The sequence below is a fragment of the Pelobates fuscus genome, chromosome 3, assembly GCF_036172605.1.
Source record: "Pelobates fuscus isolate aPelFus1 chromosome 3, aPelFus1.pri, whole genome shotgun sequence".
Taxonomy (NCBI): domain Eukaryota; kingdom Metazoa; phylum Chordata; class Amphibia; order Anura; family Pelobatidae; genus Pelobates; species Pelobates fuscus.
Window position 1 is genome coordinate 371,911,690 of NC_086319.1, and position 13,045 is coordinate 371,924,734.

The window sequence follows — 13,045 nt, forward strand, 5'->3', positions numbered from 1 at the left end:
TTATGTAGTCTTATGATTAGCGTGGTTATCTCTATTTTGCCTGATCTACACAAACTTCGTTTACATTTACCAAAGCTAACTCGTGATTTAGCTAGTACAAATGCAGACTAACTATAAAAATGTGCAAGTACTAACACACTCCTGATTGTTGAAACTGTTCCATAAAAGCAAGTGGATTGCCTTTGGGGTACCCCATGCGTGTTGTTATCTCTTTTGCACTGCAAAAATAAAGAATAATAAAAATAAAAAAAAGATTAAATGTGATTAGGAATAAAATAACAAAGACCTCAATTTAATATTGTTGGATAAGTTTTTTTTTTTTTTCCCATATGATTTTTCAACATATTAAAATATCAAAACATGCTTATTAATTTATCATAGATATTTTTCAGAAAATTTAATTATTTTAAAAGTTTATACAAAAATATGAAACCTATTGGTAAGTTTATCAACGTATATTAAAACGAGGCCATAGTTAGAAAAAGAAAATTATGTTGCGTGCACACTGGCACCCCATTTATGTACCCAAAATCCTTATTTGTCAGAGAGAGAGCAGTAAAAGATCAGAGTAAATATTGCACACCCTGTTTTTATGTCTTTCTTTTTCTGATATAATATTTCCTTTTTGTTTTGTATTTTATTGACATACAGGTGAGCTTTTTAGGTATGATTCATAGCTGATTAACTTTAGGCTCTTGTTAATGCTTTCATTCTGCTGTGTCATTGGAAATAACACTATTCGCCTGTTCATTTGCAGAGATTGTGATCACAGAACAGCCAGCATGTGCCCGTGTCCCCAAAGACTTCCCCATCACGCTGCGTTGCCGAGCTCAAGGCCCTCCATCTTTACATTATCAGTGGCTACAGCTATCAGAGGTACTTGTTCCACCCACACACTTTGTGGAATCTAGCAAAATCTCTGTATTCATAGAACTCTGATCTGATAGAACTCTCTCAAGCTGAACATTCTTGTAATAGAAACATGTACAAAAAAATAGTTACTAGTAATATTAAATGTAGCAGATGTAAGATGTAAATTATCTTGCCTACATTTTAAAGCAGAACTGTCATTTCTAGGCTAAATTTAATTTTAGTGTCAAGCTCTGTCTGCACTAGTTTCAATACGCACTTTGTAAGACTAATTAATTGAATTAACACAGAGAATAAATATGTGTCTACTTCTGTTGATGGTGTTCATTTATGGGGCCCTGCCCACAACTGGCACTGTACTCAGGTAGCCAGCCAACGTTGTGATCAAAGATCAATGAATTGGCTGGGAGAGAACACTGTGGGAAATGTTGTGCAGACATTGCACCCATGTTTCCTTTAAGTAAGGGGCATAAATGTGAGGGCAGCACGACAGTGGCTTGGAAGATAACAAGGACTCTAGGTAGAATTCAGACTTTAGAGGGGAGGTAAGACAGAAACAAATTTCAATGTGATGCCCTGGATGTGCCTTGCAGGAACTGGACTGTGATATCACATTTTGTTTTGTTTTTTTCTAAACGTCTAGAAAACTTTATATTGGGCAAAAAAAATGAATGCAACATAAATGTGGCCCTCTACTGAATGGCGACATTTGCAGAGGTGCCATAGTTACGCGTTCAGGGTATTCTTTAAAGGGAACCATGACTTTTTTTTAAATGATACCATTGACTATAACATTGAAAATCATCTGCAACTTGAGGGAAGCTTTTTTTTTTTTATATACACTGGTCCTTTAGTTTCTTTGGCGTTTGCTAAGCGGCTCATACTTTACTTTTAAAATTCACTCCGTGACCCATTCTTCACTTAAGTGTTTCTCTGCCCCTTCATTTTTACACTCACCTTGCCTCCACCGACATCAGCGCTAGGCGGGAAACTACTGATCATGCGTGCGCCTTAGGCCTTACCAATACAAAGCATTAATTTAATTCTTTCCTAGTGGGGATTTGAAACTGCTGGGAGTCCTCATGAAAGGGTGAGGACGTCCAGCGTCGTTTAACTGAGCCAAACTCCGTGAAACAGCAGGAAGTGCCTCTAGTGGCTGTCTAGTACACAGTCACTCTAGTCAGACTTAACTCTGCTATATAAACATTGCAGGTTTTCAGAGAGATGCTGAAAATGATTTACCTTTCCAACCTTTGGATAGCATGGGGATCTAATCTAGATCGAAATCTGTTGTTTGATAAATGATACTCCCTTAGTTTGATGGTATAGGCACTGAAGTACATTTTTATATATTTATTCGTTATTGTTTTTTTGTTTTTTTTGTGATGTAGCGTTTTGTTATATCTGAATGACATACTAGTTTAACTTTTGGCCCCCACTTTTGGCATCGATTTACTGTGTTGAAATAAACTAAATGGGTGAATCCAAAATGTAAATACTCAACAACCTGTCTATTCTTTCAACTTCTCCTTAGACTCATTGGTGGGGGCACTGCTGAAATCCCTTTCTTGGCATAGTGTGCACAGGGCCTACATCTCAATTGCCATTTAAAGGGATACTATAGGTGCCAGAAATACAAAGCTGTGATCCTGACACTATAGCCTCTCTGCTGCCCCCACCTCCCCAGTGAATAAAGGGTTAAAAACCCTTTTACTTACCGCCTCATCCGACTTTTCATGACGAGCGTGTACTAATGCGCATGCGCAGCAAATGCCGCGCGTGCCTTAGACCTCCCCATAGGAAACCATGAAATAAATGCTTTCCTATGAGGAAAAATCTGACACTGGATGTCCTTGTGCAGAGCGTGAGGGCTCCCAGCGTCAGATAACGGACCAAAGGTTCGTTAGAATGCAGAAAACGCCTCCAGTGGCTGTCTGGGAGACAGCCACTGGAGGCAGACTTATAGCTGCAATGTAATCATTGCAATTTCTCTGGAACTGCAATGTTTAACATTTCAGCACTAAGGGCAATAGGGACATTGCAGCCAGACCAGTTCAATGAGCTGGAGTGATCTGGGCATCTATAGTGCCTCTTTAGGTTAAGGAGATGCATATATTCAAATAACCCAAAGTCATAACTGGGGACAAATGAAATCAGCAACTCTGAGGTTCAGTTTCTTTAATATCTGCCCTCTGAGAACTTTCATTTTTATGTACAAAGTTGCAACAGCATGAGTAAAGAAAGCCCAGTGCTTGCGTTTTATGTCAGCATCAAAGTGTCTCTCTAGTGAGCAATCTACTCCGTTACAGGACACATAAAAACAAACAAAACAAAGTGTTGCTCAATCTCGGCGCTTCCTTATTCTATTACTCAATAAAGCACTCCGCCTCTCAGCTCAGCTCTATTGAAGGTGTATTTGCGTGTCAGTAGAAAAACAAGATACTTGTTCAGTGCTTTCAGTTTCTTTTGTTTACAAGAGTCATAACAGGCTGGGTGGTAATTGGAAATTTTTGGACCCAGTATCGTAGAAGGACTCGTGGCAAATGAAGTTTGTTATTAGCATGTTCATATTTGTATATCATATCTGTGCTTTGTGTCTGGAATCAGTCGTATAGTTCTCACCTATCCGCTTCATTCCCTCTCCTGCCTTCTCTACATCTTTCGTGTGGACTTGACCTCAGTTCATGACATATAATTGAAAAATGTACGGCTTGTTAACTGAAAGTAGTTGCGGTTGGTGGAAGCATCTCTAGTGGTTATCACGAAAACAGCCAGGAGAAGGGTTTTAGCCCTTCAAAGTAAACATTGCTGTTTCTTAAAAATGGCAATGTTTTACATCACTGAGATAAAATGGTCTGGGTGTTTCCCGTGGTCCTTCAAGGGGGAACATTCACTTCCTTTGGTGAATAAAATATGCAAACTCATCTATAACTTCTGTTAACCTTTTTTCATGATAGAGTCTGTTGGTTCAAATGAAATTGATTAAAAAAGATTTAAATAAAGATTTAGCCGATAAAATCACATTCCTGTTCAATCTGTGCTAAGCCATGGCAAACATTGCTAACGAGGAGGAGAAATAAATATTTATGATATATAATTTCCAAGTGAAAAAAAGATTTTACATCAATGATTGACAGGGAACTAAGATGGAGGCACCCCCAGTTGCAGGATAAAGTGGTGTGAATTTCTACATTTCATTTTATTTTTTTATATATATACATATTTGGTAAATATAGAGATAAATGATCATAATTTTTCTACAAAATGCAATATCTGTTAGATACTCTAACTGGGATAAAATTACGGTTTTCATTTTGTATTTGCAGAATTTGTATAATTAATTTTAGGAGTACATTTATTCCTAAAAAGTTAGTCCTTTTCCTATGTTTTGTTGTTGTCATTGTTTCTTATTTCTGTGACTAGTAAATCCTCCTGGAGACCTAGACTATATAGTACGTTCACCATCTATCTAGCTTGCTGTGTGCATAGCCTTGTTATCTCTAACAAATAATTACATCAGAGTATCACGTCTTTTTCAAACGCTTTGCTTATTGTTAACTGACAGATCTTTATTTGGTTTCAATGTGTTTCTATAATTCTTTTACCTTTCTTTCTTACTTGTGAAGTTGGACAGAGCATTTTTGTTGTGTTTTTTTTTTTTTTTTTTCTGTTTTTAGAAAAACAAACTATTTTATGAAAGCAAATTGCCCCTTTTCAAAACAAACAATGTTCTTATTTGTCCTTTATTGCCCATTTTGATACCCCTAAGTGATAATGTTTGCTTTCTATCTCTCTGTACATGTGAATGTGCTTCTCCTGTTTTTGGAAATCTTTTGTCTCACGTTGAACGATTTTTTAAAACCTTTTTCTTTATTTTTACTAATTTCTGTTGCAGTTTTACAAAGGAACTCCGACACATTTTTGCACAACAGAAAAGGTAATGATTAGCTATTGGTTGTACTATTAGGCTAGTTAGTTTCACTACTTCCCGTTTTTATTTTAATTTACATGCCCTACTGGGCACATGTGCATAGCCTGTGTGTAAATTAACGCTTGCCGTACCATATGCGTTCGTACTGCACTAACGAAGGTATGCCTGAGAATGTTTGTTTGTTTTTGTCCGACATTTCTGTATATGGTGACAAAGACACACAGAACAACACACAACTGCAGTTTAGGTAAGTACAATTGTAATTACCTCGGCTGCAGTGCTGTGTGACAGAAACAAGGAAAAGGTTTCTTCCAGAGAATTGTCAGTTTCAGTTCAGTGGCAATTTTAGAAAGGTACAATTTTTTTGTTTTTTCTATTAAGGCTGTTTGTATATCTAAGTTTAGGGTTCGAATCCACCCCTTACATTACAAAGATTATATGAAAATATGACATTGGGGCCAAAGTTAAATAAGTTGTTTTATTTAATTCAGTAAATGTTAAAAGAGCTATTTTTTTTTTCTTGTAGAAAAGTAAGATATTTAGTGCTAGATTAGTTAACATGAATAAAATAAATTTCTAGTTGAACCTATCCGCACTGAAATCTACAAGTTTGAGCCATGAATGAATGATTTCCTTATGTTGCAGCAAAACTGGACACCAGTTTAGAGGAAAATTATAGGGTCAGGAACACAACCATGTATTCCTGACCCTTTAGTGTTAAATCCACCATTTATGTGGCTTAACCCCCTTTAGCCCCCTTAAAAGGAATTAAAATTCGCCTTTTTCCAGCTCTGCACAGATCTGTCGGTGCAGGCCCCACCCCCGATTCGCCTCATTGATGACATCATTAGAATTACCGCCAATGGATAAAATCGGCAAGGGGGTGGGGCCAAACTCCATTTTGGCCAATCAGCACCTCTTCATAGAGATCCATTGTATCAATGCATCTCTATGAGGAAAATTCAGCATCGTCATGCAGAGCATGGAGACGCTGAACGGCAGTGCTGCCTACTGTGCAGCACTGCTTCAGGAAGCACCTCCAGTGCCCATCTAAAGGGGTGGCCACTTGGAGGTGTCCCTAGGGGCAATTTAAACACTGCCTTTTCTGTGAAAAGGCAGTGTTTGCATTAAATTGCCAGACGGCAATGATTATACTCACCAGAACAACTACATTAAGCTGTAGTTCTTCTGGTGACTATAGTGTCCCTTTAAGTTGGGTTTTTCATCGTTTTGAGATACAAGGATATGCGAAAGGTTTGACTTGACAGACCTGAGTCCTTTATTTTAGTTTACATTAGGTAGGACCTCAAGAACCATTGTTCTGCTGCGTCCATAACTTGTAATGTATGTAGTGAGGGACTCACCTAGTAAGCGAGCTTCACCTTACACTAGGCATGTCCGTGAAAGTCTATTACTGATTCATTTATTCGTTTATTCATTTTTAAAAAATCTACTTTAGTCTTTTTCCTAATTTTCTGATTTTAGATGGATAATATGTTCATAATCCTATTTTTGTGTGTGTGTTTCTCTAAAAATCATATAGTAAGTAGAACCATAAAGTTTTTCAGGTGCAGTTTAGGATAGTATCAGTCACACACCTTGTTGAATGAAAGCACTTTGAAATATAAAAAGAAATGTAAAAATGTATCTTCTTAACTCCTTAAGGACCAAGCATATTTCATGCCATCATCACACTTTTGTCCCTAAATTCCATATGCCTGTATGGAATGTCGTGCTTAATTAGCATTTGCAACACTGTCTGTACAGTCCTGACATCAATACATTAGTTAGGTGTTCCATTTTGATAGAGATTTTTTTTTTTTTTTGATAGAGATACTTATAGGAACACTGAAATGAAATGTTTTAATATCGTAATATAGACTGATTAGCCACAACATTAAAACCACGGACACTTGAAGTGACTAATATTGATTATATATCAAGGGGTGGGATATATTGGACAGCAAGTGAACAGTCAGTTCTTAAATTTCTTGTGTTGCAAGCAGGAAAAACGGGCAAGTGAAAAAGATTTTCGTGACTTTGACAAGGGCCAAATAGTGATGGCTAGGCAATTGGATCAGAGCATCTCCAAAATGGCAAGTCTTGTGGGGTGTTTCCGGTATGCAGTGCTTAGTATCTACTTTACAAATGGTGCAAGCAGACTGGTCAGATTGTCCACCATCGAAAACACCTGCAATGGGGGTATGAGCATCAAAACTGGACCACGGAGCAATGGAAGAAGGTTGCCTGGTCTGATGAATCATGTTTTCCTTTAGATTAAGTGGATAGCCTGACCCGTGTGCGTCATTTACCTGGGGACAAGATGACAGCAGGATGCACAATAGGAAGGAAGCAGGTTGGAGGAGGCACTGTTATGCTCTGGCCAATGTTCTGCTGGGAACATTCATGGCATTCATGTGGATGTTACTTTGACATGTACCACCTACTTAGAGATTATTGCAGACCTTTCATAGCAATGGTGTTCCCTGTTGGCCGTGACCTCTTTTAGCAAGATTATGCACTCTGCAACACTGTAAAAATTGTTTAGAAATGGTTTGAGGAACATGACAAAGAGTTCAAGGTATTGCCTTGGCCTCCAAGTTCCTCAGATCTCAATACAATAGAGCGTCTGTGGGATGTGCTGGGACAGCAAATCCCATCCATGGAGGCTCCACCTCGCAGCTTGCAGGACTTAAAGGATCTGTTGCGCATGTCTTGGTGCCAGATACGACAGGACACGTTCAGAGGTCTTGTGGAATCCATGCCTTGATGCATCAGAGCTGTTTTGGCAGAATGAGGAAGACCTTCACGATATTAGTCTGGTGGTTTTAATGTTATGGCCTGATTATTGTAATCTTCGTGTTATAATATATCATCTCATTTTTTATTTTTTTTATATTGACTTGACTAATCACTTGCCTAACTTCCCTACTCCTCCTTTTTTTTTTTTTTAATTCTTTATTTTTGCTGTGCAGGAATAACATAAGCGTGCCAACAATGCCACAACAGCATAATCAGACAGTTTGAGCGCACAGAGTTGTTAACAGTCATGCAGCATTAGATAAAATGCACAGATTTTTTGGTAATAAAACAGGTTAGGTACAAGCTGGTTAATTACGATTGTCACTATGAGTTACTCGTCGCTTAGTAACAGTAGCTTAGGGTTAATAGTTATAGTGAATGTCATCGCTGTAATATTTAAACATTGCTTTAAAGTTTAAACAGTAGTTCGGTTAGCTAGTAGATTAACTAAAAATATAAACGAATAAAATTATAGAGATTATTCAAACGGTGCTTTTCGTGAGCAAAATATAGCAAATTAATCATGCTAAGTGTTAAACAATAGATTCTTTCTTTTTTAGTAAGTAGAGTCACGGTAGGTAACATGTATTAACAGAATAAGTCTGGTAGATAAACGTGTCTATAGGTGAACATAATGGTACAAGCTAGGTTTAACTGTAGCGTAAGAATATGTAAAGATTACTTAAGCTGTGCTTGTCATAAGACAGGTATATATATGAAATTAAACATGTCAAGTGTTAAACAGGCTTGTACAATCAGACATACCTGTAGACCGAGCAATTAGTAGACTATGCACAAGGTAACCCGCTACTCTCCCATCTACGACTTTGTACTCAAATCACTGATCATTATTAGTAAAAATAGTTTTTATAAAATTAAACAACATTTGCCCTGAATTTGAACCGAAATATGTTAACAAAATGTACACATCATGGTGAAGAGGGTAGAAGAGCGATATAGGTAGAGAACCTGTCTAGTGTAAGTGAATGTACATAGAGGTTTAAGTACTAATATAATAAAATCCTCCAGTACTCATTACTGACGTATGTGTGTTGATGAGTTGCGTTCTGTAGACTAGGAGTGTGTATCGCAGAATGATTGGTCGGTTGGGTACTGTTGAAAGTCACATGCTATATGTATCTGGGGTATAGTTACAGGTTCAGCTGTTTACAGTAGTACTACATTTCACAGCTGCTTAGCAATCAACACATTTGTTCAGAACATAGTTGTAATGGTGTTCTAGCACACGTATGTTACGACAAGGATTTGGGGGTAATTAGTTCAGGCCGTGACTTGTCGTCCGTCTCTCAGTTGAACAGGGACGACCTATAGGCTATACCGCTGAGTATGTACTGTTGGGGGTCCATTTGTGTATACATTTGAACTGAGATGCCTCGTGAATAGAGGAAGCAGCGCGTCAATTGACTACCAGGTCTAATTGTGTCTGTGAGGGGAAATAAAGCGACCCACATGCCCCCCGGGTCTGTTGGTATGCATGGTAGATTGCGGGGCTAATTGCGGTGTGCTCCTGCTTTGCACAGTCCATTCGTCATTAGGATATGGGCTTATACAGAAAGAACAAGGCATACCTTACGTGTTAAGGCCTAATTGACGTCTTTGGGTTGGGGCGCGCCTGAGAGGCTATTTCTGATCAGACTACCGATCCAGTTAGTGGAGTGCTTCTGGGGTGGTGATGGTGGTTTTGGCTGACCCTCGGGCCCCCTTTGACTTCCATTCTAGTGTGTCGTATGTGTGGCAGGGGGGATCCCGTGTACGGGTGTGCCTAGCTTGTGAGGCGTTCTTGTGTGGTCCGTATGGTGCTTCTACATAGTTGGAGGTATGGTCGCCCGTCGTGGGCGTATCGTCATCTGGCTGGTTGTGGGCTATTCCCGGGTATTTTGCCCTGTCTGTGTGTCTAATGTTAACAATTGTGTAGGCTGGTAACGGCATGTGGTTGTAACTGAACAAAAACAAAACGTAATATAACATCAATTTAATGAAGGTATCTAGGCACCTTGTAGCCGTTTTTTGGGCGGCTCGAGTCCTGGGATGCATTTACGGGTACCGCGCTCGGAAGCAAGTGGCACTGCCCGCCAATGCTCCGGCTTGGTATGACCGCATGATCCCCGGGATTCCCTCAGCTGAGGGTGCGGGGTTCTGGCAAGTGGACGGTCCGTACTCCCTCCAGGCCATAGCACTTCCAGCTGAACATAGGTTGTGCCTGCTCGTAGTCTCAGTGCAGTCCGCAGCAAAAGTAGCGGCTTACGTGCGTCCATGATGCAAATGTCCCGGGTGTCGCCCATTCACTCGGGAAAGGCGTTATCTCGGTCCGAGAAGTAGCATTGGTTGGGTTCCCGTGGGGAGCAAGTTCCCACAGAGGGCAGGAGCGATAGTGAGGTGCGATTGGATTGTGGTGCGGCTGGGGTCGGAGTGGGAGCTCCGTCTAAGTCGTGACTGAGGCGTAGGTCACTGGCGTGGTGTTCCGTGGTATAAATGGAGCGCTCCTCTCTGGGTCCCAGTTGTGGGTCGGGGTGGCGGGGGCTCGGGGTTCCGCTTGTGTGAGCGACTCCTGAGGCAGACCCAAGGTCTGCAAAAGGGCTGCTGCGTCCTGCAGACCCTGGATCTGATGAGTTGTCTCGCCCTGCTGCACGAGGAGTGTATGGGAGGACCGCCAGCGGTATTGTACGTTGTGGCGCCGGAGTGTGGCCGTGAGGGGCCGGAGTGTTCTGCGCCATGCCAAAGTCCCGTTAGACAAGTCATTGTAGAAGGTCAACCTTGCATTTTCGAATTGTATGGGGGGTTTACCCCTGAGGGCGGTGAGGACCGCTGCTTTGTCTGACCCATTTTTGAAGGTGAGTATAGTGTCCCTTGTGGCCGTGTCTGGGGCCCCAGTGGATTTCGGGATCCTGAAGAGATCTGCAGGTGTAACATGATTGGGTTGACCTGGGGGCAGTATGGTGGCCAGCAGGCGCCTGATCGTGTGCGGCAGCTCTGCCTCCGACATCCCCTCCGGTATCCCTCTGACCTTTATGTTGCACCTCTGCCTCGCGTCCTCCTGGGCATCTAAGCGCCGTTCAAGCTGCCTGTTTTTATGGGTCAGGTCGCGCATGTCCTTCTGCAGCGTGGCGATAGTGTGCTGGTGTTCCTGCGAGACGTTTTCAAGTGCTGTAATACGGCCCGTCAGGCCTTGTAGCTCTCCCCTCAGAGCGTTGACATCCGCAAGGATATTTTTCTGTAAATCCGCTAAGAGGGTTTTAAGCACTCCAGTGGTTACCAGGTCGGCATCAGGGTTATTCTTCGGTGTGTTCGGTTTCGTCTTCGGCTTTGGGTCCGGTGCTCGGGGGTAGTCCTCATCGGCTCCCTCTGAGTAGTCTTCCGAAAAATCCGAGCAGCCTCCGTGGAGCGCTGCCATATTGGATTCACTCGGGCCACATGCTTGCCGCCACATCTCCCCAATTGTGAGCCCTGGGGCGGGTTTGTCCGGCTTTTGATTTTTGTTTTTGCGTCCCATGGAGCTGTAGGGGTTCTTGCGTGTGGTCCACGGTTAGTGGGGGAGTATTTTCCGTGTTTAGGCTTATTATCTCTGGTTTTGGCCCGGAGCTCCAGAGGTGTGCGTCCGTTCGCTTCGGCAGTTAGGCTCCGCCGATCTACTCCTCCTTTTTGACAGCCATTTAAATGCACATTTCTGCGACTTTCTGCTGCTTTTTAAAATCGTGTGTTCCTTCTGCTGCAGCGTTTTCTGTCAGGCAATTTCGAAACGCAACGGATAGTTCCAAAATTGTCAAAATTGGATCAGATGCCTGGGAATCCAAACAAAGGTGCTTTAAAATGGCTGTCAAAGAGAGGATGTATGAAAGGCAGGCAATCATTTATTCTAAAAAATCAATATACATAAAGAAAAAACAGAGACTAAAAAAATGGCAGTGCTCCTTTAAGAAGTTATAATGGGAAAAATAACATGTTTGTGGGAGCGTAGCAACTCTAAATTCCGTGCTTATACCGGAGTAATATTTTTGCATACTTCTCCACTTGAATAAATGATCTACAATGTGTCTACCCTTAACCTGTTAGTAATTCTTCTCCTTAGGTACCCTACGAGGAGATTCCAGGTGCTAATAAGCCAGACTTGCACATTGTAGCCAAACAAACCCATCTGTATATCTGCCGAGTAAATGACGAACACCACAAGACTTTGTACAGCCGGTGGGCTAAAGTCAAAGTTCTAAAGGATGTTCCTAGAGGTAAGATTTGCAAAGCATTCTTATGACTACATATGGTTTGAGCTGCTTTTATATGACAAAGGCTTTGCTTTTGTATATATAATGTTATTTGTCTGTGAATGGTACAGTAATTGCCTACAAAGAGGGACAATCCTAACTTTGGGCCCAAATCCATCTTTCCTTTTTTTTATTCTAATGTCCCTCTTTTCTAGGAGCTCCATATTGTTGGTGTGTCTGAGTGTATAACAAAGCTCCACAGCAATATGACTCCCAGTAATGTGTCTGAGTGTATAACAGAGCTCCACAGCAATAATACTCACAGTAATGTGTCTGAGTGTGTAACAGAGCTCCACACCAATAATACTCCCAGTAATGTGTCTCAGTGTATAACAGAGCTCCACAGCAATCATACTCCCAGTAATGTGTCTGAGTGTATAACACAGCTCCACCTCAGTAATATGTCTTTAAAATACAATAAATGTGTTCAGAAATCTTTCTGTGTAAATGAGATACTTTGTTATTGTTGTAAATTTATATTAACCACTTCACTACCAGAATTGTTGACTATAAATATTTGTTCATTTAATATGTTTTGCAAAATGAAATGTACGGTAGTCTATAAAGCCTTTCATAACCTCATAACAGCATGTTAGGAACTGGTTTAAATCCTGCAAGTCTGCTAAAATGTCACCTCACCCCCTAATTCCAAACAGTAAAGCAAGTTTCAATGGGTTCCTATAATCATGTGGGGTGAATGGACGCTACCATTTCACTATTAAGATTACATTAGCATTGTGGAGATTAATAAACATTGCTGTAGATGTTTTAAATACCTTTATTTTAGAAATATGTCATTTAATTGTATTTACTTTATGTGGGCATTATGCATACACACATCCTATGCATTAATCCTATGCATTTTATTTTTTAAGGTTGTCTGTAAAGCGATTTATACACAGAATTGCAGTGTTATGTGATTACATGCTAGCTATGTATTTTCAAAAAGTGGCAGACAGAAAATGGCAGCGCTTATTACAGTGACTGAGAGGTACTGACAGAGAGCAAAGATGGATACTTGCAGTTTTAGATAGAGGTCGATGTCATGGTGTGACGTTCTACATTTAATTTTATATTCAGAACTCACAAACATATTTGTTAAACATGATATAAATATATGTAATCGTGATTACATTGAAAATCATGGGAAGTAAGTTTCCCTTTA

The 13,045-nt window shown here is 40.6% G+C and overlaps 1 protein-coding gene across 4 annotated transcripts in view; it reads left to right on the forward strand.

Annotated features, from left to right (window-relative positions):
• Nucleotides 1-13,045, forward strand: part of LOC134603446 (mucosa-associated lymphoid tissue lymphoma translocation protein 1-like) — a 56,092-nt gene that overhangs the window by 21,524 nt on the left and 21,523 nt on the right. For 3 of the 4 annotated variants that reach the window (XR_010090466.1, XR_010090467.1, XM_063449428.1), the window contains exons 3-5: nt 758-876; nt 4,766-4,807; nt 11,691-11,844. Coding sequence is in view for 1 of the 4 variants with exons in the window: in XM_063449428.1 (XP_063305498.1) it covers nt 758-876; nt 4,766-4,807; nt 11,691-11,844 (315 nt within the window). In the remaining 3 variants the exon portion in view is untranslated. The remainder of the gene's footprint in view (nt 1-757; nt 877-4,765; nt 4,808-11,690; nt 11,845-13,045) is intronic. The other variant, XR_010090468.1, reaches the window with a different exon arrangement.